This window comes from Sturnira hondurensis, unplaced genomic scaffold, assembly GCF_014824575.4.
Source record: "Sturnira hondurensis isolate 20B ecotype Veracruz unplaced genomic scaffold, ASM1482457v3 Scaffold0024805, whole genome shotgun sequence".
Taxonomy (NCBI): Eukaryota; Metazoa; Chordata; class Mammalia; order Chiroptera; family Phyllostomidae; genus Sturnira; species Sturnira hondurensis.
Genome location: NW_028097436.1, coordinates 1,875,241 through 1,897,551, shown reverse-complemented (window position 1 = coordinate 1,897,551; position 22,311 = coordinate 1,875,241). Strand labels below are relative to the sequence as shown.

The following is a 22,311-nucleotide window of genomic DNA, read 5'->3' as shown; positions in this document are numbered from 1 at the left end:
TGAGTTTCCTTGCTGACGCCACGCTCAGCTACCTGGCGAGCCTAAGCTGCAGAGAGAGGACGGTTCCCAGTCTGGAGCCCTGGAGCACCAGCTGCACCACACAGAGAGGAGACCACGGAGCACGAGGTGCCTCTTCCGGGAGCACTCACCACTGTGCGCCACCCCAGCCTTCAGTGACAGCGGGATTTCCCGGCTGTGAGCATGTATTGATAAGGCAGAGGGGAAAGCTCTGTAGATTCAAGCATGTGAATTTTTTAAATTCATATATTTAAAAAATATATGCTATAAGCAAAGGCAAACAAGTTGCCTGGAAAATAAACTTGTACATATAGTACAGATCAAAGATGTATAGCTTTACTGATTATAGGCTCTTATAAATCAAGACATGATGAATGGTAAATATCTCTAAATAATAAAAAACAAAGACAGATCATTTACAAAAGAAAAATTCTAGTGGTTGATTAATTTTAACATTATACTCATCAAAATGCAGTACACACATCCTATCTTCACCTGTACATGTGATAAAGTTTAAATTGGAATTTATATTTATAAATTTTTAAGGATGGAATTTGTGACTATGGATAAAAAGCAAAAATGAAAGAAAAAGAGAAAAGAAAAGAAAGTATCACATTTGTCCAGTAGTACTTATTGATGCAGAAGAACCAACTTTGCAGTTGCTGGACAAATCTTGACAAGCAGCGAACTTTAATCAAAATGAGCGTGTGTCATTGAAGACCAAGGTATCCTGTGTCCAGGGCGGCCCTTTGTACAGCAGGCCATCACCACAGACGTGGCCACTTCCATGGACGGAGTGACCCTCACAGACTTGGCAGCCTGGGCTAGTTCGGAATGTTTCTGGGTTGAGGCGCTTTTCCACGCGTTGTCTGAAATGTCAGCTCAAGTGATGAGGGCTTGACCAGAGGAGGCAAAATGATTAGAGTGGCACAGAGAGGGAGGGTGAGGGAGTTCGGGGAACTCCTTCTGCCCAGCTGATGGCGGTGGGCCAGCCGGAGGGCTCGGTGGTAGGGCGGCGCACACAGACCCCTCCCGGGGGCAGTGTCCTATGGCAGCGTCTTCTCAGCCTACTGGGCTCTGTCCAGAACCAGCTTGGCACACCCTGTGACCATTCCCTGTGCAATTGGAAGTGGGGGCCACGGGGCTGGGCCTCCAGCTGTGTGTAGGCAACAGACATGCCCAAAAATGTCTTCTAAAGATGGAAAGTCTCACTGCTTTTCCCTTTTTCCTATTAAGATTTTATGGCCAAAGTGAAGATGGAGATGAATTTAATAACTCAATCCGCCAATTGTTTCTCTCTTTCAACACACTAATGGACAGGCCCCTGGAGGAAGCTGTCAAGATCAAGGTCAGAATGGCTTCATGGGTAACTTTTGCCGCTGTCAGGGAGGACGCCCTGGGAAAAAATAAAACTGGTCTTGGTGGGAGACAAACAAAGTAAAGCATAGTTCATGGAGAGCTTGCAAATTTTAGTATGAGTTACAGAAAATACCGGGGAAACCTATGTTTTAAGTTTACTACACTTTGATATTCTCAGGTGTCATCTTGCCAAATGCAAGCTACCCTTTCAGACCTCCCTTGAATGGCTTCTGTGGCCCCTGTGAGTTCAGCCCAGCGATTCCAATGGTATAGGCAACAGGTTTCTGTTCTTAGTTCTCCTGTTCTTTCTGGAAGTCCAAAGTAGCCACTGTTTTCATCATTATCAATTTTTTAAATGCAAAATACGTAATCTTTAAAGACTCAAATTTATTTTTTAACAATTTATTTTTAGGAAGGGGGGAGGGAGAGAGAAAGAGAGGGAGAGAAATATCAGTGTGTGGTTGCCTCTTGTGCATCCCCCACCAGGGAACTGGCCCGTAACCCAGGCATGAGCCCTGACTAGGAATCGAACAGGTGTCCCTCTGCTTCACAGTCCAGCCGTGCCACACCAGCCAGGGCTAAAGACTCAAATTTAAACGTCATTATTCTTCGTTATGGCAGTGTTGCGAGGGAGAGGCCAAGATGTTAGCTTCCTCCTTAGAAGGAAGAATCCAATGAGCAGTGCTTATTGGTAGTGAAGCCAGAAAGCTGTGCCTCCTGACTTTCGTGAAAAAAAAAGATTTTAAGGTGTCCAGTCTCTTGCCATCTCTGGGCCACACATTAAATATATTACAATACATAATCACAAAAAGTCTCATAATGTTTTAAGTAAATTCATGATTTTGTGTTGGGCCGAATTCACAGCCATCCTGAGCCGCGTGCGGCCCACGGGCTGCGGGCTGGACAGCCCTGTTAGGAGACTGCGGGTCTCATCGCTTTCCTCTTCCGTGCAGGAACGTCTGTGCCCCGTTCCCTGAGTCAGACCCAAGCCTTTTCTTCCTGGGGTCAAGCAGTAAATTCTCTATTTGTCCTGCTCAGCAACTGAATCTCCCATTGGTGCTTTTCTTACAGGGGGCGGCTTTGAAGTACCTCCCGAGCATAATTAATGATGTTAAACTTGTGTTCGATCCTGTTGAGCTCAGGTAAATAGCAAAAAAAAATTTGTTTCTTAACACAAAAGCAGACCCCCTGTTTGGCTGGGGCTTGGGCTGCGGTGTGGGCAGTTACTCTTCTAACACGTTTTAACTGCACACCTTTTTGTGCTCAGTTCTGGGGAGAATATAAAAGAAGACACAAGGCCTACTTCTGAAGAGGTTTGCACTTTCTCGGGGGAAAATAAGACAGGCAGACCTGAAATTAACTACATCATAATGTGCTCCCTGCCCTATACCTAAGTGCCCCAGGAATGCAGAGCCAGAGGGCGATGCACACTGGGCGGGGTGAGCAACAACCAGTCTGCAGCTGTGGGGTGTCGGGCAGGTCTGGAAGCAGGCCCCGGCCCCGTGTGCTTCGGCAGTGCACGCCTTGTCAGCCCTGAGGCCGAGCCCTGTCATGAGCCAGGAACACAGTCTCTCCCTTGCTTCCTAGAGAGGACTTCTCAGGTTGCTGGGGAGAGATTTCCAGGTAAATGTCTCCACATCCTGGTCTTGGGGCAGAGGAGAAAAATGTAATGATACCTTGAACTTGGCACCATGAAGACACTAACCACTGGGGCCTCTCTTCCAGTGTGCTCTTCTGCAAGTTCATTCAGAGCATTCCTGACAACCAGTTAGTTCGCCAGAAGCTGAACTGCATGACCAAGATAGTGGAGAGTAATCTGTTTCGGCAGTCAGGTGAGTCTCCACCAGAAACAGCGCCTGCTGAAGTTTTAGTCTTGTCTGCCTTCTTCAGCCAACACCGGCCGTTTTTAAAATAATCATTCACGCCCTCACCAGCTGTTTGTTGGCACTTAAGGCCCGCCTGGGAAACCAGCTTAAAGGAGAAGGTGGTGGCAGTTCAGTGTTTCCAATAGTTCCTAAAAGAGTGAGATGACATGTTCATTAATGAGAACAGTCAAGTGTTTCATTAATTAGAGAGCACTGTCCACAAACTAGGAAGCCCAGGAAGTAATAAGCAAGCAGGAAAGGTGGTCCTTTTAAATAATTGCTTCTTTGATCCATACTTAGTATATCCCCCAAAACCAGGCAGGGGTCTTCAGCGTCATGTGTGATGGGTGCCTCCAGCCCAGACAGCTGATTACGTGCACCGGTCCTCAACTCCATGCTTAGTCACGGCACATGAATAGTGCAGATTGACCACGGTGGAAATATTTACACCACGGAAATTGGCAACCACTACAAAGCAAAGGACTTTGGGGTGGGGTGGCATTACTGGTATACTGGAGGGAAGGGGGAGAGCATGAAGGGGAGAGGACACTGTCACTCATAAAATACTGTTTATTTTATAGTTAGAGTCAAGCCCACAGCCACTGAGTCTAAATCCCTTTGCTCCATTCCCAAAGTTAACATGGGCAAAAGGCCTGAAAGCTGGTCTTTCCCCTAATAAATCCAAGACTGGCTGCTGTGGGAACTTTTCTGCATCTTCCACCAGGTCAGGATGCCCTGAGGGTGTGAGGACCAGCAGGACCCCTCAGTGGAGTGTGGAGTGTGTGGTGGTGGGAGAACCCTCTGGCCTTGCCCCTGGCTAGTATGTAACTCTGGACAAAAGAGTGACCTTCTCTAAGTCCCAGCTTCTGTTTCTATGGAAGGAGGGACTTGAACCAGATCAAATGAGAAGCCTCTTTGACTCTGATATTTTCTGACCCAATGAATGTTTGCATAGAGATTTTAACTGTTGCAAGGACCCAGTTGGAAGTAGTATAAAAAGCTAGTTAGTGCTCTAAAGTAGAAAATGTAATATTACTAAACATCTTCATATGGTATGATTATTTCTGCCTTTAAGGATGCAGAGTGGATAAATGGGCCAAGAAAGGCAGGGTGTTTGCACACAGAGCAAGCATCCACTAATTAGTTTCATTTCATGGAAGTATTCTCACTGTTAGCAGTCATTTCTGTGAGCGTCCAGAACATCTGGACTCATCATAATCATGCTTTATAATCGCGAAGATCCCAAAAGGGAGAAACAGGCTTTACTCTCTGAGGTGCCGTGCCTGCGAAAACAGGGACAGCGTGTCTGGGAAATGGGTTAAAATCAACTAGTGAAGCTAGTTGTTTATAAGAACTTCAGAGTAAATTTTTTCCATTAGGTAAAATATTTCAAAATAAACTATTTTACATTTTTTCTATTTTAAAATTTTCAGTTACAATGTGTATTCAATATTATTTTGTGCTGGTTTCAGGTGGACAGCACAGTGGTCAGTCATGTACTTGACAAAGTGCCCCCCGGTGTTCCCAGCGCCCACCTGGCACCGCACACAGCCACAGCATCACCGCCCACAGTGCCCGTGCCGTGCCCCACACCCCCACCACTGTTCTGTAGCCGCCCACCTGGACTTCTCCGTCCGGCTCCTTCCCCAGTTCCCCAGTGCCCCTCCCCCGACAGCCATTTTTCTGTTCTCTCTGAGTCTCTTCCTATCAAAACCCATTTTTTTACCTGTATAACTTGCTTAATTTATTAGTTTCATATAACTTCACTGTCAGTTATCAAGGTGGCATTGCTTTAAATGTTTAAATACTTGAAACGTTTTGCTACAGTTACCTAGGATAGGTATAATTTGCTTAGTCTTAAAAATCAGGTGACGGGGCTGAAGTTCATGCCTAAGAGCTGGGGCTGCGGAGTGGGCAGGGGACTGCAAGAGGTAGCCACCGCCAGTGAGCTGCCTCCCTTTCCTGTCTCAGAGTGCAGGGATGTGCTCCTGACGCTGCTGATAGACCAGCTCAGTAGCCAGTTAGATGACAACTCCAGCAAGCCGGACCATGAGGCGAGCGCACAGCTTCTGAGCAACATCCTGGAAGTGCTGGACAGGAAAGACGTGGTGAGTCTCGCATCCCTGACGTAGACCATGCGCACATAGTCCCAGGGCCGAGGATGGGGGTCCCACCTGGCCTTCGGGGCTTGTCCCCGGCAGCTGAGAATCGGGGCACTGGTGCAGGGCATGCCCATTTCAGAGACGCCTGGAGGGGCTCCTGCTCGCTCGAGCTGCTCTGCCAGTCTCGGTCCAGACAGTCTGTGCGCTGCTGGGGCCTGGCCAGCCTCCCTTGCCTGGCTCTTGGTGTTTGCGGCCCCTGGGAGCCCTTTTCAGAACTGGAGTCCTGTTCAGATGTTTCCTTTATACACAGGAACCTGGGCCCCCTTTTACCTCTGCTGCCTGACAGCACCACTGTAGATATTCCTGAGCATCTTAGATACAGACACTGACCCTGCGGAGCCCAGTGAAAAATACCTTTCCTTATCTGGCCTCATTACTATAAACCAGGCACCTGTGCCCCTGACCCCCGGGGACTGAGTTTGCCTGGCACCCCTACTTCCTGGGGCAGGGCCAGCACTGCCCACAGGCCCAGGGGTCACCTCCCCTTAGCAGGCAGGAGAGCTGCGCAGAATGTGCTCCGTGGGGTACAAACAAGCCTCGCCACCCCCCACAGCAGCATGTGCACTGTCAGTCCCGTGAGCCAGGAAAGTCCTGCTGGTTTTGCCCAGGCCCGTTCTCTCACCAGTAAATCTTCAGATTCAGTTCTGCTGGAGGACAGGAAGAACCCTATGCCTCTTCCCATCAGTAACTCCCAGCTTCACCTTTCAAGGTCCACCCCAGTGTGGCCACAGTCCAGCTCACCTGCTCATTATCACATGGGCACATCCGCCGTGGAAGTGCAGGGGGCGCCACTGCTCTCCCCCTGCCTGTCTCTCCTGTTCCCGGAGGCCCTGGAGTCCACCTTACCAAGTGTACTATTCATTTGATATTTATTAATTATACTTTAACCTTTTTTAATTTTCATGTATTTTAAGAAACCGTATTATAAAATGGAATAAATTTTCCCAAGGAATTTTGTGATTGGGAATTTGATGCCCAAACCAAGGATTTTTCAGCAAATAAGTACATGTGATCCATCATGTCATAATGACAATAACATACTTTGAAAGTAACTCATATGATCCAGAATTCACTTACTGAGGTGGAGCCCAGAGCGCTCTCCATTGACAGTGGCACACAGGGCACTCTGGTCCTGTCTGGGCCACAGTGTCCCGTGGAGCATCTGTGTATATGATGCCGAATTCATCTGAAGCGTAGGAGTCCGGCAGCCCCAGCCCCACCCCCACCGCTACGTAGCCCCTTAGCCTAGATGGACCTCACGGTGCCCACCTTCCCTTTCAGCACCACGTGAGACTCGCAGCTGGCTTGGCGGGCTTGCCCCCCTTCTGTGGCTCTTTTTCAATAAATATGTAGTGTTTCTGTCCACCTTCCTACTTCACAGAATGACTCTTCAGCAGCGACTTGAGAGTGTTTACTTCTGTGTTGGGAGATTTAATTGGATTAAAAAATTATCTTTGCCTTCCCAATAATGTTCCCTGTAATAAGCAGAGTCATTCAAAATTATCACTCTTGAAGCTCTGTGAAAGTGGTAAATTCAGTAACTTTTTGTTGGCGGTGATGGTACGTTGCTTTTTTTTCCACCATAAGCATTTTAAAATGTATGAGTTAACTTCATGCATCTCTCATCTCCTCGGTTAATTCTAGGTTCTAATTAGTGACACTCATTCCTATGTCTTTTTTTATGGTCCAGGATTCCCTCATCTGCCCCCAAAACTTTGTCTCCTAATTGTTGTTATTCTTCAAAGCCCAGCTGCAGTAAACACCTCCAAGCAGTTGCTACTGGTATAATCCACCAAACTCCCCTACTGGTTCCCTTCATGCCTCTTCCCTATGTCCCTTTTAAGGATATTATCCTTCTGTACCTTGAGTGATGAACTCAGTTCGCGGACACTCACTGACCAGCCCGCGAGCTCCAGGCACTGTGATGGGTTCAGGAACACAGCAGTGAACAAGAGAGGCAAGTGCCCTGCCCTTGTGGACAGGACCTCCTTGAGGGAGCTTTGTGTTTGCTTATTTACACACATGTCTCCGCTCTCCTGCTGGAGAACAAATCTCTTAAGGGCTCAGAGGATTCCCTGTTAATTTTCATTCCTGCACCCAAGGCCCTGCTGCGACTTACACACTAGTCAGGTCTGCAGTCTGGAAAGGTTGTGTCTTTGGAGGTGAGAGCAGCATCCCTACCGTAGGCAGGTCTTGTGAGTCGCTTCCAGTCAAAGAGATGGGAAGCAAGTAAACAAGGAGTAGAAAGCAAGGAGGAATGGTGTAGTTATTTGAAGCATTAATGAGGAGTTTTAAAACATCTATTGTGAAGCAAGAATGGATCAAGACTTTGAAAATTCAAGTTGAATATTAATAAGTTGAAGCTGAATGAATATAACACCAAATCAAAAAAATGGAAAGAAGAAAAATTAAAAAATAAACATTATGAGGCACTAAAGCTCAAGAAAGTTAAAGAATTGCCCAAAGTCACACCTGACAGAGTCAAACCATTAAATCCTTATGTCAGTCTGTTAGGCTGCCAACACAAACAGTCTGATTAAAAAATGGGCAAAGGACCTGAACAGACACTTCTCCAAAGAGGACCTATAGATGGCCCAGAGACATATGAGAAAAGATGCTCAATGTCACCAATCATCAGAGAACTGTAAATTAAAACCACAACAAGATACCATCTAACACCTGTCAGAATGGCTGTCATCAATAAATCAATAAACAAGTGCTGGCTAGAGTGTGGAGAAAAGGGACCCCTTGTGCACTGTTGGTGGAAATGCAGCCTAGTATAGCCTCTGTGGAAAGCTGTACAGAGTTACCTCAAAAAAATTAAAAATGGATCTGTCTTATGACTCAGTGATTCCATTTCTGGGAATATATCAGAAGAAACCCAGAACTAATTTGAAAGAACATAAACACCCTTGTGTTCACTGCAGCCTAATTTACAATCACCAAGATCTGGAAACAGCCCCAGGTGTCTATCAGTAGATGAGTGGGTAAAAAAGCTGTGGTACATCTACACAGTGGAATACTACGCTGTCATGAAAAAGAAGAACCTCTCACCTTGTGCAAGAGCATGGATGGACATGGAGAACATTACTCTAAGCAAAATAAGTTAGTCAGCAAAAGGCAAATACCGTATAACCTCACTTACGTGTGGAATCCAATGAATAAAAAAAATAGAAAAAGACTCAGAGGTACAGAAAACAGACTGACAGCTATTAGAGAGGATGGGGGCACTGGGTGGAAAAGGTGAAGGGATTAAGCAAAACCAAAAACCTCACAGACGGAGACAGTAGTATGGTGATTACCAGAGGGAAGGGGAGGAGGTAGAAGGTAAAGGGGGGATAAATGGTGATGGAAGGAGACCTGACTTTGGATGGTGAGCACACAATACAATATACAGATGCTATACTATTGAGTTGTACACTTGAAATCCATATAATTATATTAACTAATGTCACCCCAATAAATTAAAAAACTTGTGAAAACAGTCCTCACTCAGTGTCATTGATAGGCTCTGGGACTTGAAGTGAAACCGTGTGTAATGACACCAGTTTTACCAGGGGCTAGTTGAAAAGAAAGAAGTTTTTTCGTGACAGCTCATCAACCTCGTAATGAAAGTCCTGGAGGCCGGAGGCCCAAGGCCGAGGGGCCAGGATGCTTGGCTTCACAGTGAGGGCCCCTCCTAGCTCCCAGGTGGCTCTGTTCGCACGTGGCCTTTCCTCGGTGCGCATCAGTAGTGTGAGGGAAAAGGCGAGCTCTCCTGTGGTTCTTACGAGGACACTAGCCCATCAGACCAGCGCCTTGTCCCCAAAGTCCCATGTCCAGTACCATCACGGAAGGGGTAGAGGGTCAACCGTGGATACACTCACTCCATTCATAACCATCTCCCTGACTTGAATTTCTTAGTTTTGTTTTTCATTTGTTTGTTAGTTTGGCTATGCAGAAGGTGGTGAAAACTTTGTATTATTGCCTTTCACTTCCTGTGCATGTGCCTATTGCCCGGGGCAGGCTGGCCTGCTCAGAGTCGGCAAAATGGGCATCCACCCAGAACCGGGTCACGTCAGTGGCCGCAGGAAAGCATCCCCATGCTCGTCTTTTAAATGTTAGACCTGATTATTTTCAACTGAGCCCTTAGTAACAACACTATGTCTTATTGTGAATAATACCGTTAATCCCTTTTGAGTAAGACTGCTTGGTAGGGAAGAGCCAGGATGTGATTTACAGAGGAACCTCATCCATCCGAGGTTTCGGGAGAAAAACGAAGCTGAGTCAGGGAAGGTCTCCATCCTCTGTTCCTCCGCAGGGCCCCACTGCACCCCACATACAGCTGATAATGCAGCGGCTGCTGAGGAGGATCAATCGGACCGTCATCGGGATGAGCCGCCAGGCTCCCCACATTGTGAGTAGTGCTTCTGGGGACCCGCTGCCACTGCTGCTTCTCAGGGTCCCATCTGCCCCTGTGGGGGGCTGTTGGGACCAGTGTCTCGAGACCAGATTCCCACAGGCCTGCCTGCACACCTCCTCCCTAGGACAGGAATGGGATCTAGAACTTTCTGACCTCCCCCAGTGGGTGACCCTTGGTTATCACTGTGAGCAGACCTGAGTTCTGATGTTAACTGTCTCTTGAGGGAAGATGATCCAAAAGGGTGGGGAGGCCCACGGGGCAGCGTTATGCCAGATTCCATGAGTATGAGGCATGTGGACCCCTTCTTGAGGAGTCTTGCTCACAGGGAAGAGCAAACAAAAGCCTCCTCTAATACATTAAAGCAGAGGCCCACTGAGGCACGCAGACACCCTAGGTAGACTGTTACCTCAGTTTCCATTCAATCGAACACTCTCAAATATTTAATATTTCGTTCAAGGAGTGAAATGTTCAGTGACCAGAACGTGAGGGGTTCTGGTGGCTGCATTCAGCACTTGCTCTGTTATGTCAAGTGATTTAGTTCTGAATCTGTTTTTGCGCTCTGTCTGGGTCCGCGCTCGTTGGACTGGTAGTCCTAACGGTGGTGATAGTGCTTCCAGCTCTAGTGGTGGTAATCGTAGTGGTCATTAGCCGATTCTTTTTGCATGCAGAAACTGCTTTAGGCACCTTGGGTTTCATTGAAAGCTTCCCCTGACCCTGTTGGGAAATTCTCTCATTAACTCCAGTTTTCTAATGGGGAAACATGCCCAGAGTGGCTGAGACATGCTGAGGTTACACACCTACCAGAGAGTCGAGTTAGGGTTTGGACACAGGCAGCCAGCCTAGCTGCAGAGCGTGTGCGTGTTGTTAGCTAGCCTCCTCCCTAGGCAGCTCTTACCAGGTTCTGTCTCCAGCTGTGTCCTGTAGATGCCATGGGAGGACGTCTGGTAAATGCAGTTGGCACCCTATGATATCATCCAGCACTTCTGACTCAAAGGAAAACAAATGTTTTATGCAACCTGTGATGAGCGTGCTTTTCGAAGTACCCATGTTGCTCTGGCCTCTCACTCTCCATCGACTATGTCTGTGAGACCAAGGTTAACTCTTGAAAGCCAAGTTGTATCCCCATTGGAATGAAGCATCTTTTACTTGCAGTATTAAGAGCTATGATCAGATTTTAATTAGAGGACAGTAAGAAAGCTATCCCAAATTGCTGTAGTAAATACGAATAATTTATTTACTCAACAAGTGTATATTAGGAACAGCTGTAAACTGGGTGCTATTCAGGACACTGGGGATATATCAGGGAACAGAGACCAGAGAGAAATCACGACCCGAGCAAAGCTTGCATTTTAGCAATAACAGTGACAAAAAATAAAGTGCGTAGTGTTAGGAGGTAAGCGCTATGGAGGAAAAAAATGAACAGATTAAGGGAAGTCAGGGTGGGAGAATTACAAATTTAAACGAGGTGGTGAAGAATGGCTTTCCTGAGAAGGTAGAATTTGGACAAAGGTTTGAAGGTTTGGAGTGGCCGAGGGGGTGTGTGGGGAAGGGGCTTCCAGCCAGAGGCAGGAGTGCAGCCGACGTGCTGAGAGTCCCTCACAGATGCACCTGCGGGTGATAGAGGTGACCCAGGCAAGAATACAGGGGGGTGATTGCAAGCAGAATGTTCTTTCTGCTAGGTTAAAACTCAGGGTGACCCAAAGTTATTATACGAGGATTCAGATCTGTGATAAAGGTGTAGGTGCTGGCTGGACACACTGTTAATTGCAGCTGCCAAGCCATTTCTGCCAAGTGTGCAAAGAATATATAAAGAGAGGCAGATCGGTAACTACATTGTTTAGGAAATGATGTATTGATACAGATAATGATACAGGTAACACTTGATATGTCTGAATTTAAATGTACCTACTATTTTTTTAGTAGAGAAGTCATCCATTATCCGTGGTGTTTAACCCAAGAGCATTGGCTCAGTGTGCTTGGAGAGCAGCGTGGGGATGTGAGCGTGGAAGTGGCAGGACTGCTGCCGCACTGCTGCCAAAACAAGGGGATGGAACTGGGCGTGGCTAAGATGCGTGGAGTGATGCAGATACAGGAGGCCCAGTGAGGATGGATGAGAGAGATGACATATGAAGAAAAAAGCAAGGGAAGGACATACAGAGGGAAAGGCAGTTACAAAGAGAAATATACACGTGCACACCCTATACACTATATACATATGCACATACATACACTATACATAATCTATACACAGCCACATACACATATTGTATACATTATATACACGGGCAACATACACACATTATATATATTTTCATAACTATATATGGCTTAATATAGTTCATTCAGAATATTCAAAAATAGTTAAGTATTAAAGGGTCCGTTAATAAAATATATCAATTCAATAAAAGGAAAGAAGCTTCAGGACTCCGCAGATGCCAAATACATGTGATATAAGATCTATTCCAAACTAAGAACAGGAAAAGGTTTCAACATGCAGTCACCAGGCGACATATTACTTGGTGCTCATAAAAAGGAGGATCAAGAAGTTAAATCTCAGCACTGTTGAAATTTTCCTACAAATTAGGCCCAATGTAATAAGACCAAAAAGATACACTAAGTATAAACCTGAAAACGGAAAAAATAATTGTTCTTATTTTTAGCTGAAATGACTACCCTATCTATGGAACCCAAGAGAGTTAACTGAAATTTTAACGACTGATGAATAATTTATTAAACTGGTTTCAAAATAAATATTATTCAGTGGCATTTCTATATTATAAAAATAGCTATTTAGAATTTGGAAAAAATTCCATTTAATGTAGTAACAAAAGTATGAGTGAAAGTAAATAGAAGCTACACATAAATGAACAGCCCAGCCCGGCTGGTATGACTCAGTGGACTGAGGCCTCACCTGTGAAGGGAAAGGTCGCTGATCTGGTTCCTGGTCAAGGCATATGCCTAAGTTGCAGGCCAGGCCCCCCATTGCGGGGCAAGGCAACCAATCAATGTGTCTCTCCCACATTGATGTTTCCCTCTCTCTTTCTCCCTCCTTTCCACTCTCTCTAAAAGTAATTAAATGAAATCTTTAAAAAAATGAATAGCCCCATAGAAGTAACAATGCAGAGCTTGCCTACCAGATCTGAGCACATTATAATGCTCCAATAATTAAAACAGGACTCCAGCAATAGCACACATATATCCACAGAACAGAACTTAAGAGAATTTAAAAGGAGACTTTAGATGTCATGAAAAATACTAGCTTTCAATAGGGAAAATGAGTATTTTTTAATTAAATTTTTAAAAGATTTTATTTATTTATCTTTAGAGGGGAAGGGGAGGAGAGATGGAGAGAAACATCAATGTATGGTTGCCTCTCGTGAGTCCCCTGCGGGGAACTGGCCTGCAACCCAGGCATGTGCCCTGACTGGGAATCAAACCGCGATCATGTGGTTCGCAGGCCCGCGCTCAATCCACTGAGCTACACCAGCCAGGGGAAAATGAATATTTTTAATGAACATGTTTAGAAAATATATGAATAATGTGGAAAAATTTGTTTGATTCTTATTTCATGCTGTGCCCACAATAACTTTCAAATGGAATGAGGGGTTTAATGTTTAATTCTAATGCAAGTAAAGGAAGATACAAATTAATATGTGCCTATTTTTAAGAGAAAAGAGATTTATGATTTTTTAAAAATTAAAAGGATTCTATGAAAGAAACAATAGATTTTAGATTTTACCAGGTAAGAAATTGAAACCCTTGTATGTGAAAAATACATGTAAGTAAAATAAACTTCGAGCACCAAACTGTAAAAATTATTTATAAAATATCTGAAAACTGGCTAATAGCTTTAATATTCAAAGAGCTGTTGCAAACCTCTAGAAAAGATGTTTTAATTAAAAATGGGTAAAGAATATGAGCAGACAGCAAAGTGAGAAAGATCAGTGTCTGGCTGACAAGTATATGGACAGAATGTGAAATTCAGAGCAGGAAATGCAAAGGAACCAAAAGTGGGATTAAATAAAACTTCAGTACCCAGAACAGGCAAAAGCCTGGAGTCCCTTGACCTGCAGGAGCGCACCAATCTTAGCTGCTGGGAGTCTGAGGGAGGGGGGTGAGGAAAGCCCTCCACGTGCCTTAACTCAGCCGGAAGGAGGTCCTTTTGGGCAGACACAGCAGGGAGCATGTGCTTAGGACCTTGGCATGCAGCACGCTCCCAGGCTGTCGTGGTCCCTTCATGGGTGATTGGGTGGGCAAACCGAAGTACATATTACGTGTGCCCGGGTCTTTTCTGCGAGCTGGTCTCAGGAGTGGGGATTTGCGTTTTCTCCCTCCTCCAGGGCGGCTTTGTGGCGTGCATGATCGCCATCCTGCGGCAGATGGACGACGGCCACTACACCCACTACATCAGCACTTTCAAAACCAGACAAGACATCACTGTAAGTTGTCTTCCTTGAGTCCTGGTAGCCCTCAGAATTCTCACAGTCAGCCAAAAGAGGAACCAAAACGGAGCACCCTCAGCCCCAGGGTCTCTCCCATCCACCTGCAATGCCATGTGGCCATTCACAGTGAGGAGGCGCAGGAATGTATCCGTTCTTTCTGTAGGATCAGATTAGAAGAGGACAATTTGTGTGCCAAGGGGTCCTCACGGAACTTCTGAATGTCTTGGATTTAGACAGAGCCCTTATTTAGAAATATTTGAGAGATCCTTTTTTGGTCTCAAAATTGGATAGTGCCTCATTTTCAGGGACAGTAGTTACTCATGCCATGGCAAGGGCTTGAAGAGGCAGAGGTGTGCAAAGTCTAAGATGTGGTTGACGTCATCATCGTTAGTATTGCCTGGAAAGGGAAACAAGGAGAGGTAACGTCCGCCCCTCATAACCCTGTACCTTCAGTTGAGATATTTCATTCTTATTTTAAACAAGAAGATTGTCCTTGGTTACTATTCACAGGAGCAGAGGTAGCCTGAGAGACTAAGCCAGGCCTCTGGCCGCTCCTCAGGATGCTTCCCTCAGGGAGTTTTTAGTGGCTGTCAAAATGCCCCTGACAGTGCCATCTTAGCTTACTAAACAGGGATGAGCAATTTGATGTCCCATGACTCTAGACTTGGCTCTCGATAACTTCCCATAGTCTGTGCATATTTCAGTCTTCTGTGCTCTAGATTTTCGACTTTCTGCCTCTATCACACTGATAAGTCTATGGCCACTGCATTGAGGGTACCCAGCTCCTTTCCTGCCAGTCACCCTCCTTTTGGTGAGGTCCCAAGGTAGAAAGACACACAAGGATTGCAGAGAAACTACTGTTTAGTATCAGTAGTAGCAGCTGGTCCAGCAGTGAACTCTCCAAATGCTGTATTGGACCGCGTGGCCTAGTTGGGCCTGCACTTAGGGGGTGCCCAGGCAGGCAGCATGGCAAGGAACCCATGGCAATGTGTAGGTGTGCTGCTGAGCACGTGCCGGTGTGCCTGCAGAGTGTGCACAGGTGTGCCTGCAGAGTGTGCACATGTGTGCCTGCACAGTGCATACAGGTGTGTCTGCAGAGACCAGGGGTCAGAGAATTAGGAAGAGGAAAGGAGGGGAGAGGGTAGCACTGTTTCTCCTCCGCAGGCAGATGCTGTAGTGGGTTTAAGAACACAGGCTTTAGAACACCCAGACCTGCACTGGATTCTGCCTCTTCCACTTCTGTGAAGTTTGGGGCAACCTGTTTAATTTAAATTCACTAAAAGCTCAGTTTTCTTGCCTGTAAGATAGTCCCTACCTTAAGGGTTAATGTGAGTACTCACTCATCCTCACCATTGACTGGAAGAGTTGATGGTGGTACTCAGTTACCATTGATTGAAACGATGCACAGAAAATGACTAGCTTGTGCTTGGCATATAATTAATGCTTATGAAGACTAGCTATTTATAATAATAATCTTATTACTATTAAAATGTAAGATAAAATTAATATAAAAATAGTTTTTTTCAAATTTCCTTCAGAAATCAGAAAAATAAGGTAGAATAGTGGAAGTTATCCTAAAGCCAAACTCTTCACAATTTAGCCCCAATAAGTAAGTAAAAAGCAGGTTTTAACTCATATTTTCTGTAACAATGGTGAGCTCTTCCCCCTCTGTTACTTAATTAAGAAGAGGATTCTTACCCCCACGGGATTCCAGTCCTCAGCAGCAGCTTCCCTGACAGCCAGGCCTTGTGCCTCTCAGTATATCGGCCTTCCACTCTTGCCTGCTGCTTCTCAATAAGCCACTTGACAGACTTTGGGAAGCTGTAGATAAAAAAGGGATTATGCGTGACTTGCCCTTATTATTCAGTCACTGTTTACAGTGAACCTAGATTACCAAGAGTCCAACATGGGTGTCCGAAGTGAGTAACTGCCATTGAAATTTAATCCTTGCTTTACAAACCATGACTTCTCACTGATTTGAGGGAATGGTTAATAGAATAGAATAGAATAGAATAGAATAGAATAGAATAGAATAGAATAGTTAATAGAATAGTTAGTAAATTGGTGGGAGCTCTTAAAATATGATGAAAAAATTTAAAAGGCATGGAATACGTCTCTGATTTCGGAATTGAGGATTGTGACATTTGACTCTCCATTGAACCAAAAGAGAGATTCAAGGGTGGGACAGGTCCTAGGGCCGGACCATTTCCTGCTGTCGGGCGCCTGGTGCACAGGAAGTTCACCACTTGACCCGAGTCTCAGAGGAATGCAGTGAGAGACAGAACCCAGGCCTCCTGCCCCTGTGTACTGTGCCCTTTCTGCCACGTGATGTCATTCATGCAATAGAGCTGTGTGGTTTCATGCTAGAGAAATTGCATGGGGTTGCCATTTCGGGAATCCAAGTGGCAAATGTCTAAATTTAACTAGCTAATAAATAAAAAAGCTTTTTTAAGTTTTTTACTTTGATTTTTAGTGCATTTGCTCTGAGTTCTTAGTTACTGCAGTCCGCATGATCCACTGCTGTGATCGCCCCTGAGCACCATGAGGACCCTTTTCCCAGACTACATGCAATTGCCTTCCTGGGATCACCAGGGTCGTGACTCTAGTTCTTATTTATAGCGTTTGGGTTGTGTTCTAACAATAATGAAGGAGAACTCGACTCAGGGTCACTTAAAGTATCAGTGTTCTCGTGATTGTTGGGGAGTTCCTTTTAAGTGCAGTGGGTCTTTTCAGACAACACTTGGCTTTAATGGAGGGGTCAGAACCCCAGATTCTTTTCCCAGTTCTTTTGCTCCATTTCTACAGCCTTAAGCAAGTTGTTTAATTTTTCACCACTTCAGCTTTCTCATTTGTGAAATGTGGACAATTTTCTCATTCTGCTTTCCTCATCAGAGTACATGGTATAAAAATCAAATCATATAATAGCTGTAAAAATACTTTTTTATCCCCAAAACCTTATTTGAAGGCTAGTCTGCTACAGTGGGGACTAGGAATGCCCTGTTGTGATACAATGTTTCTTCTCATCTGTGCCACGGGAAGACTTAGGAAATGTAACCCCATTTTTCTTCAGCCATTCCTTTGTTCTCCGTAGGACTTCCTCATGGAAACTTTTATCATGTTTAAGGATCTGATTGGAAAGAACATCTATGCCAAAGACTGGATGGTCATGAACATGACTCAGAACAGGTAAGGCCGCCCATGCCGGCCCAGTGGCAATCGACTCACCACCGCTGACCCTGAATGCTGTGGGTTTGAACTGCCTGGGCCCACATGGGCATGGCTTTTTTCAGTAAACACAGTGAATGTGTCTCCTCCTCCTCATGGTTTTCTTAATAACATTTTCTCGTCCTCTCATACCTCAGCATAAGAATACAGTGTATGGTACATATGACACACAAAATATGTGTTAGTTGACTGTTTATGTTATTGATAAGGCTTCCAGTCAACAGTGATCTTCAATGGAAGATTGTTCTTCCGTTATTAGAACGATCAGCCCTCTACACCCACAGTTCCCAGCTTCAGACTGAAACTACTATTTTTGATCCTGAGTTAGTTGAATCCGCCAGTGTGAAACGGAGGGTGTGAAGTTTTGGGGAGTAAGTTAAACGTGGATTTTTAACTGTACCAGTGGGGGTGGGCAGTGCCCCCAATCCCTGTGTTGTTCAAGGGTCACTGCGCTTGGGCCTGGTAACCAGCACTCTGACTTTTGTGAGGTGCTGTTAAATTGTTTTCTCGAATGCATCATTTGTCGAGCGAGGACCCTCCCGCTCCCATGAACCCAGTGTATGGGCTCCTGTTCTTGCCTTGGGCTGGGCCCTGGTGGCTGCTCTGACTCCTCTCTGCTGCAGTCTCCTCACTGAATCGTCAGCATCAGCTCTTCCAGGCGTCTGCCAGTGACTCCATTTGGTCCTTGTCACTCCAACAGCCAAAGACCTGGCACCGTGGCGCACCCTGCATCTCTAGCCTTATCTTCCACCCTTTCCCTCTGATACAACCTGTGCTTCACCCACCCTAGTGGCTTCCCAGGCCCTGAACGAGTTCCGTGCGTTCCTCATACCGCTCTGCCACCTGCCTGCCTTCTCTCATCCCTGTCTGTCATCCTGCCACCCATCCCTTTCTTCAGTGCCCCTGGGATACCAGCTCCGAAGGAAGTCTTTCTGTCCTAGCTGTCATCTTCTCTTCCTGTGATTCCCCTCTTTATGCCCCTTTGTCGAATTTTTCATGTTTTTTGTCATGGTTGCAAATGACCCCAACCCAGCTGCAAATGTCTTAAAACCAGGAGCAGCCTCTTTCAAGGCATGACTGAAGGCAGCCCTCTGCAGTTTCTGGCCCATAACAAGTATTTGTTGAATGGAAGTGAAGTGAACTAAATACGTATGTTCTACTAAAAGAGCTTCAAAATTTTTTACATGGCTAAATTAAGTAAATCATGACCCTCACTCTTATTGTTAACGCTACCTGGTCCCTATACCTGATTAGAAGAACCCTTCCCGACCATGCACAGATGAGGGGCAGGTTGCACAGACTTTGAAGTGGAAGCATCACCAAGAGTGCAAGGAGGCATGGCCTGAGCCTCAGGAGGGGCCCGTCATCTCGGCTCTCACCTCCTGCTACGCTGGGGTGTGGCCTTGAGTAGAGCTGGTAGTCAGTTCTGGAAACCGACCTTCAGTGTCCTCTGCAGGCAGGGCCCTGTCATTGGCCTCATCTGTTGACAGGTCCGGGTTTGGTTTCCAATATAGGCGGGAAGTGTTTCAGTGGGCATGGAGTGGCCTTTTTCAACCAGTGTTCCCTCCCCCAGGGTTTTCCTCCGAGCCATCAATCAGTTTGCTGAGGTGCTCACACGGTGCTTCATGGACCAGACAAGCTTCGAACTGCAGGTAAGCATGCCACTCACCTGGGAGTTCGGGAGTTCTCAGCCAAAGTAAGAGAACCATTTTATTTTGGAAAACACTTTAGATTTTATCATTTCCACATGCAAAAAGTGTTCTTGTCCTTCTTTCCCAAAGCATATCACCTTGTCCTCCACACATGGTAAAATGGGATTTTTTTTCTTCTTCCTGTAAAGCTAGTATTTGTGACAAAAGTAATGGCAGAAAATACAACTAAGCAAAAAGCAGAAAAGCGTAACACAAATAGTGTAAGGTTACCTTCTGCCATTAACGTAACTCAGACACACGCGCGCGCACACGCTTGCTGACGGGCTTGCAGACACTCCTCTACCGACCATGGCGAGTTTCCAGAATAGTTGCTATACACGCTGCTTCAGAGTCCCATGTGATAACAAAACCAGTGACCACTAGCTGCACCTTCGTTCATTCATTCGTCCAACAAATATTAGAGTGTTCTTATGTACAGAGTGCTATCCTAGCCCCTGATGAAGGCAGACTGGGCCTGCTGTCATGGGGCGTGTGTGCGCATGTGTGCTCTGTGGGTGTGTTTGCTGTGTCGTGTGCCTTCGTTTGTGTCTGTGGGACATTAAAAGAGGAGAGTCTTAAGTAGAGGAGATAAATAGCTATATACATACATGTGTGTATGTGTATGCCCACATGTGTGTATGTGTGCCATGTTTGTTTACATTTGTCATTGTACGTCTGTGCCAAAATTGGGCTGTGAAGTTCTTTGATAACCTGTTAATCCACTTTATTTTATTTACTTTTTCTGTGATCTTCTCAATGGTATTAAATATTTTCCGTTTTTTTAATGGCTGAATGCAGTCTGTTGTCTGGCCAGGCCATGGTTTATTTGGCCATGTTCTCATGAACAGTTAGATCATTTCCATTTTCTGTAGGTTCACTAACCCCGGGAGGGTCTTCCTTGTTTTAAATATTTTTAAATACCCATGATGTATTTTGCCAGTGTAGAGTCCTAACCTATGTACTAGTTCACAAGTCTGGCAGAATCTTAGGGCTTTTTATACACATTGCCAAACTATTTACTCTGAATAGTTACAGTTCTTGGAAGCAGTTTGCCTTTATCCTGGGAGTATGGAGAAATATAATTGGATTTTCTAAAAAGCATATTAAGCGTTAAAACTTGCAGGTTTGAATAATTGAAAACACAAAAAAGGAAAAGAAGTCTTGTGGATTTCATTTTGTGGTTTTTTTTTCCGTTAATCCCTTGCAAGTGACTTGTACCATATGGTACTGTTTTATGTTGACCCCTTATTAATTAATGTTACTTTCCATTTCTTTTCACCCACACAATTAATTTTGAGCAGCTCTGGAACAATTACTTCCATTTGGCCGTAGCGTTTCTCACCCATGAGTCCCTTCAGCTCGAAACCTTCTCTGAAGCCAAGCGCACCAAAATTGTAAAAAAGTAAGTGTCTTCTTAAACTTGCTCTACATTAGGTAGGTGGTTTTTCCATTTCAGAGCAAGATTTTGGGTATCACAAACATTACTGTCCACTGGCTACCATGTTGTTAGTGAGACAGGTCTTATAATTATTTTGTAGACTTCATTTCCCCAGACTCACAACTCTTTTTGCAAGGCCCCTTTGATTTTATCATCACCCATCATGTTTGTTTAGAGAATCTATGCATGGAGAGGCAGGAATGTTGGCCAGTACCCTCATCTCCAAGAACAGCTGCCCTCTGGTAGCAGGTTGTCCAAACTGCAGGCCCAGTGCCTCTATCATGGCTTGCTTCCCAAAGCAGTCTGCTTTGGTACCTCTTAGTCACTGAAGCACAGAAGCCGAGACTAACACACCTCCCAAACATGCCCTGCAGCGTCCTGCTCAGATTTCAAAATGGACTGTATGTGTAAGGGTGATGAGATCTACAGGGCAGCTTTTCATGGCTTTAGTCTCAGGCGTGTTTCAGAGTTCACGGGGAGTCTGGAAACTTCATGGGGAGTCTGGAAACTTCACAGGTCCTGTGGCTAGAAAGAACTTGCGAAATTGATCATTTAAAACCTGTAACGTTTTAGTTCTGTTCCCCCTTCTGGGGTGTCTGGGATTCTTGACAAACTATTTAGCATCCCTTTACCTCTGGTTCCTCCTCACAATACTGAGCTTAGTAGCTAAGAGATGGAGGTTTAGTGATTGTGTTTTCAATGATAAAAGTGAAACTTGTTTTGCACATTTCTTTGTGGGGGAGGGTACCGAAAGATCCTTGATTTTTAAGATGGAGGCCTTAGTCTCACTCTTTAGAATATCTTAAATGACACAATTTCTTTCAAGGATAGGTTTGCTTTTGGTTGAATAACCATACGTGAAGTTAGTTGACAGCAAGTCTGGTGAAGTGGCTTGTTAGGATTAATGATTCCAGTTTTGGTCAGAGTGTGACTATGAGTATAATCCATGTGAAACATGTGTAAGAGCAGAGACTCGGCTTTGGAGATAACATTTGTACATATTGAGGTTATAGAAATTTTTTCAGATTTCTCCTATTCTTAGTGAAGTAGCATCAACAGTATTAATGAATAATAGGAATAGTTATTGTTGATCATGAGCCACATAGTGACCACATACACTTATTTTAATAATAAAACTAGATTCAATGGTTGTGTTAAAATGAGATAGTACAAGAAAATTTTGAATATGATTTTTATACTGGCTTCTGAAGGCATTTCCAAAGGAGGGGTCTGGAAAATGCTTGGTGCAACAGTAGCTTGAGGAGAAAACACAGAGCTGCGTGTCGGGTGGGTCACCGGTCACGTTAGCGTTCCCTGGGAGCATCTGCAGGTCTGCTCAGACCCGCCCTGTTTCTGTATTTCCACGTCCCCAGCCTCGGAGCCAGTATGTGGTGAGGGCAGCCCCAGAAATATGCATTCTTTTTTTAAAATGATTTTATTTATTTATTTTTAGAAAGGGGAAGGGAAAGAGAAACATCAGTGTGTGGTTGCCTCTCATGTGCCCTCTGCTGGGGACCTGGCCCACAACCCAGGCACATGCCCTGACCGGGAATCAAACCAGTGACCCTTTGGTTTGCAGACCAGTGCTCAATCCACTGAGCCACACCAGCCAGGGCAAAATATGTATTCTTTAACAGATGATCAGGTCATTCTTATTCACCTCCGCCCAAAAGCCATTGTCTTGACCCATGTTTCTCAGTTTCTTTCCC

At 45.2% G+C, this 22,311-nt stretch overlaps 1 protein-coding gene across 5 annotated transcripts in view; it reads left to right on the top strand.

Annotated features, from left to right (window-relative positions):
• Nucleotides 1–22,311, top strand: part of DOCK5 (dedicator of cytokinesis 5) — a 197,287-nt gene that overhangs the window by 135,924 nt on the left and 39,052 nt on the right. For all 5 annotated transcript variants that reach the window (XM_037038679.1, XM_037038680.1, XM_037038678.1 and 2 more), the window contains 9 exons: nucleotides 1,255–1,366; nucleotides 2,449–2,519; nucleotides 3,103–3,209; nucleotides 5,214–5,350; nucleotides 9,705–9,800; nucleotides 14,147–14,245; nucleotides 17,340–17,434; nucleotides 19,047–19,125; nucleotides 20,466–20,566. In XM_037038679.1, coding sequence (XP_036894574.1) covers nucleotides 1,255–1,366; nucleotides 2,449–2,519; nucleotides 3,103–3,209; nucleotides 5,214–5,350; nucleotides 9,705–9,800; nucleotides 14,147–14,245; nucleotides 17,340–17,434; nucleotides 19,047–19,125; nucleotides 20,466–20,566 — 897 coding nt within the window. The remainder of the gene's footprint in view (nucleotides 1–1,254; nucleotides 1,367–2,448; nucleotides 2,520–3,102; nucleotides 3,210–5,213; nucleotides 5,351–9,704; nucleotides 9,801–14,146; nucleotides 14,246–17,339; nucleotides 17,435–19,046; nucleotides 19,126–20,465; nucleotides 20,567–22,311) is intronic.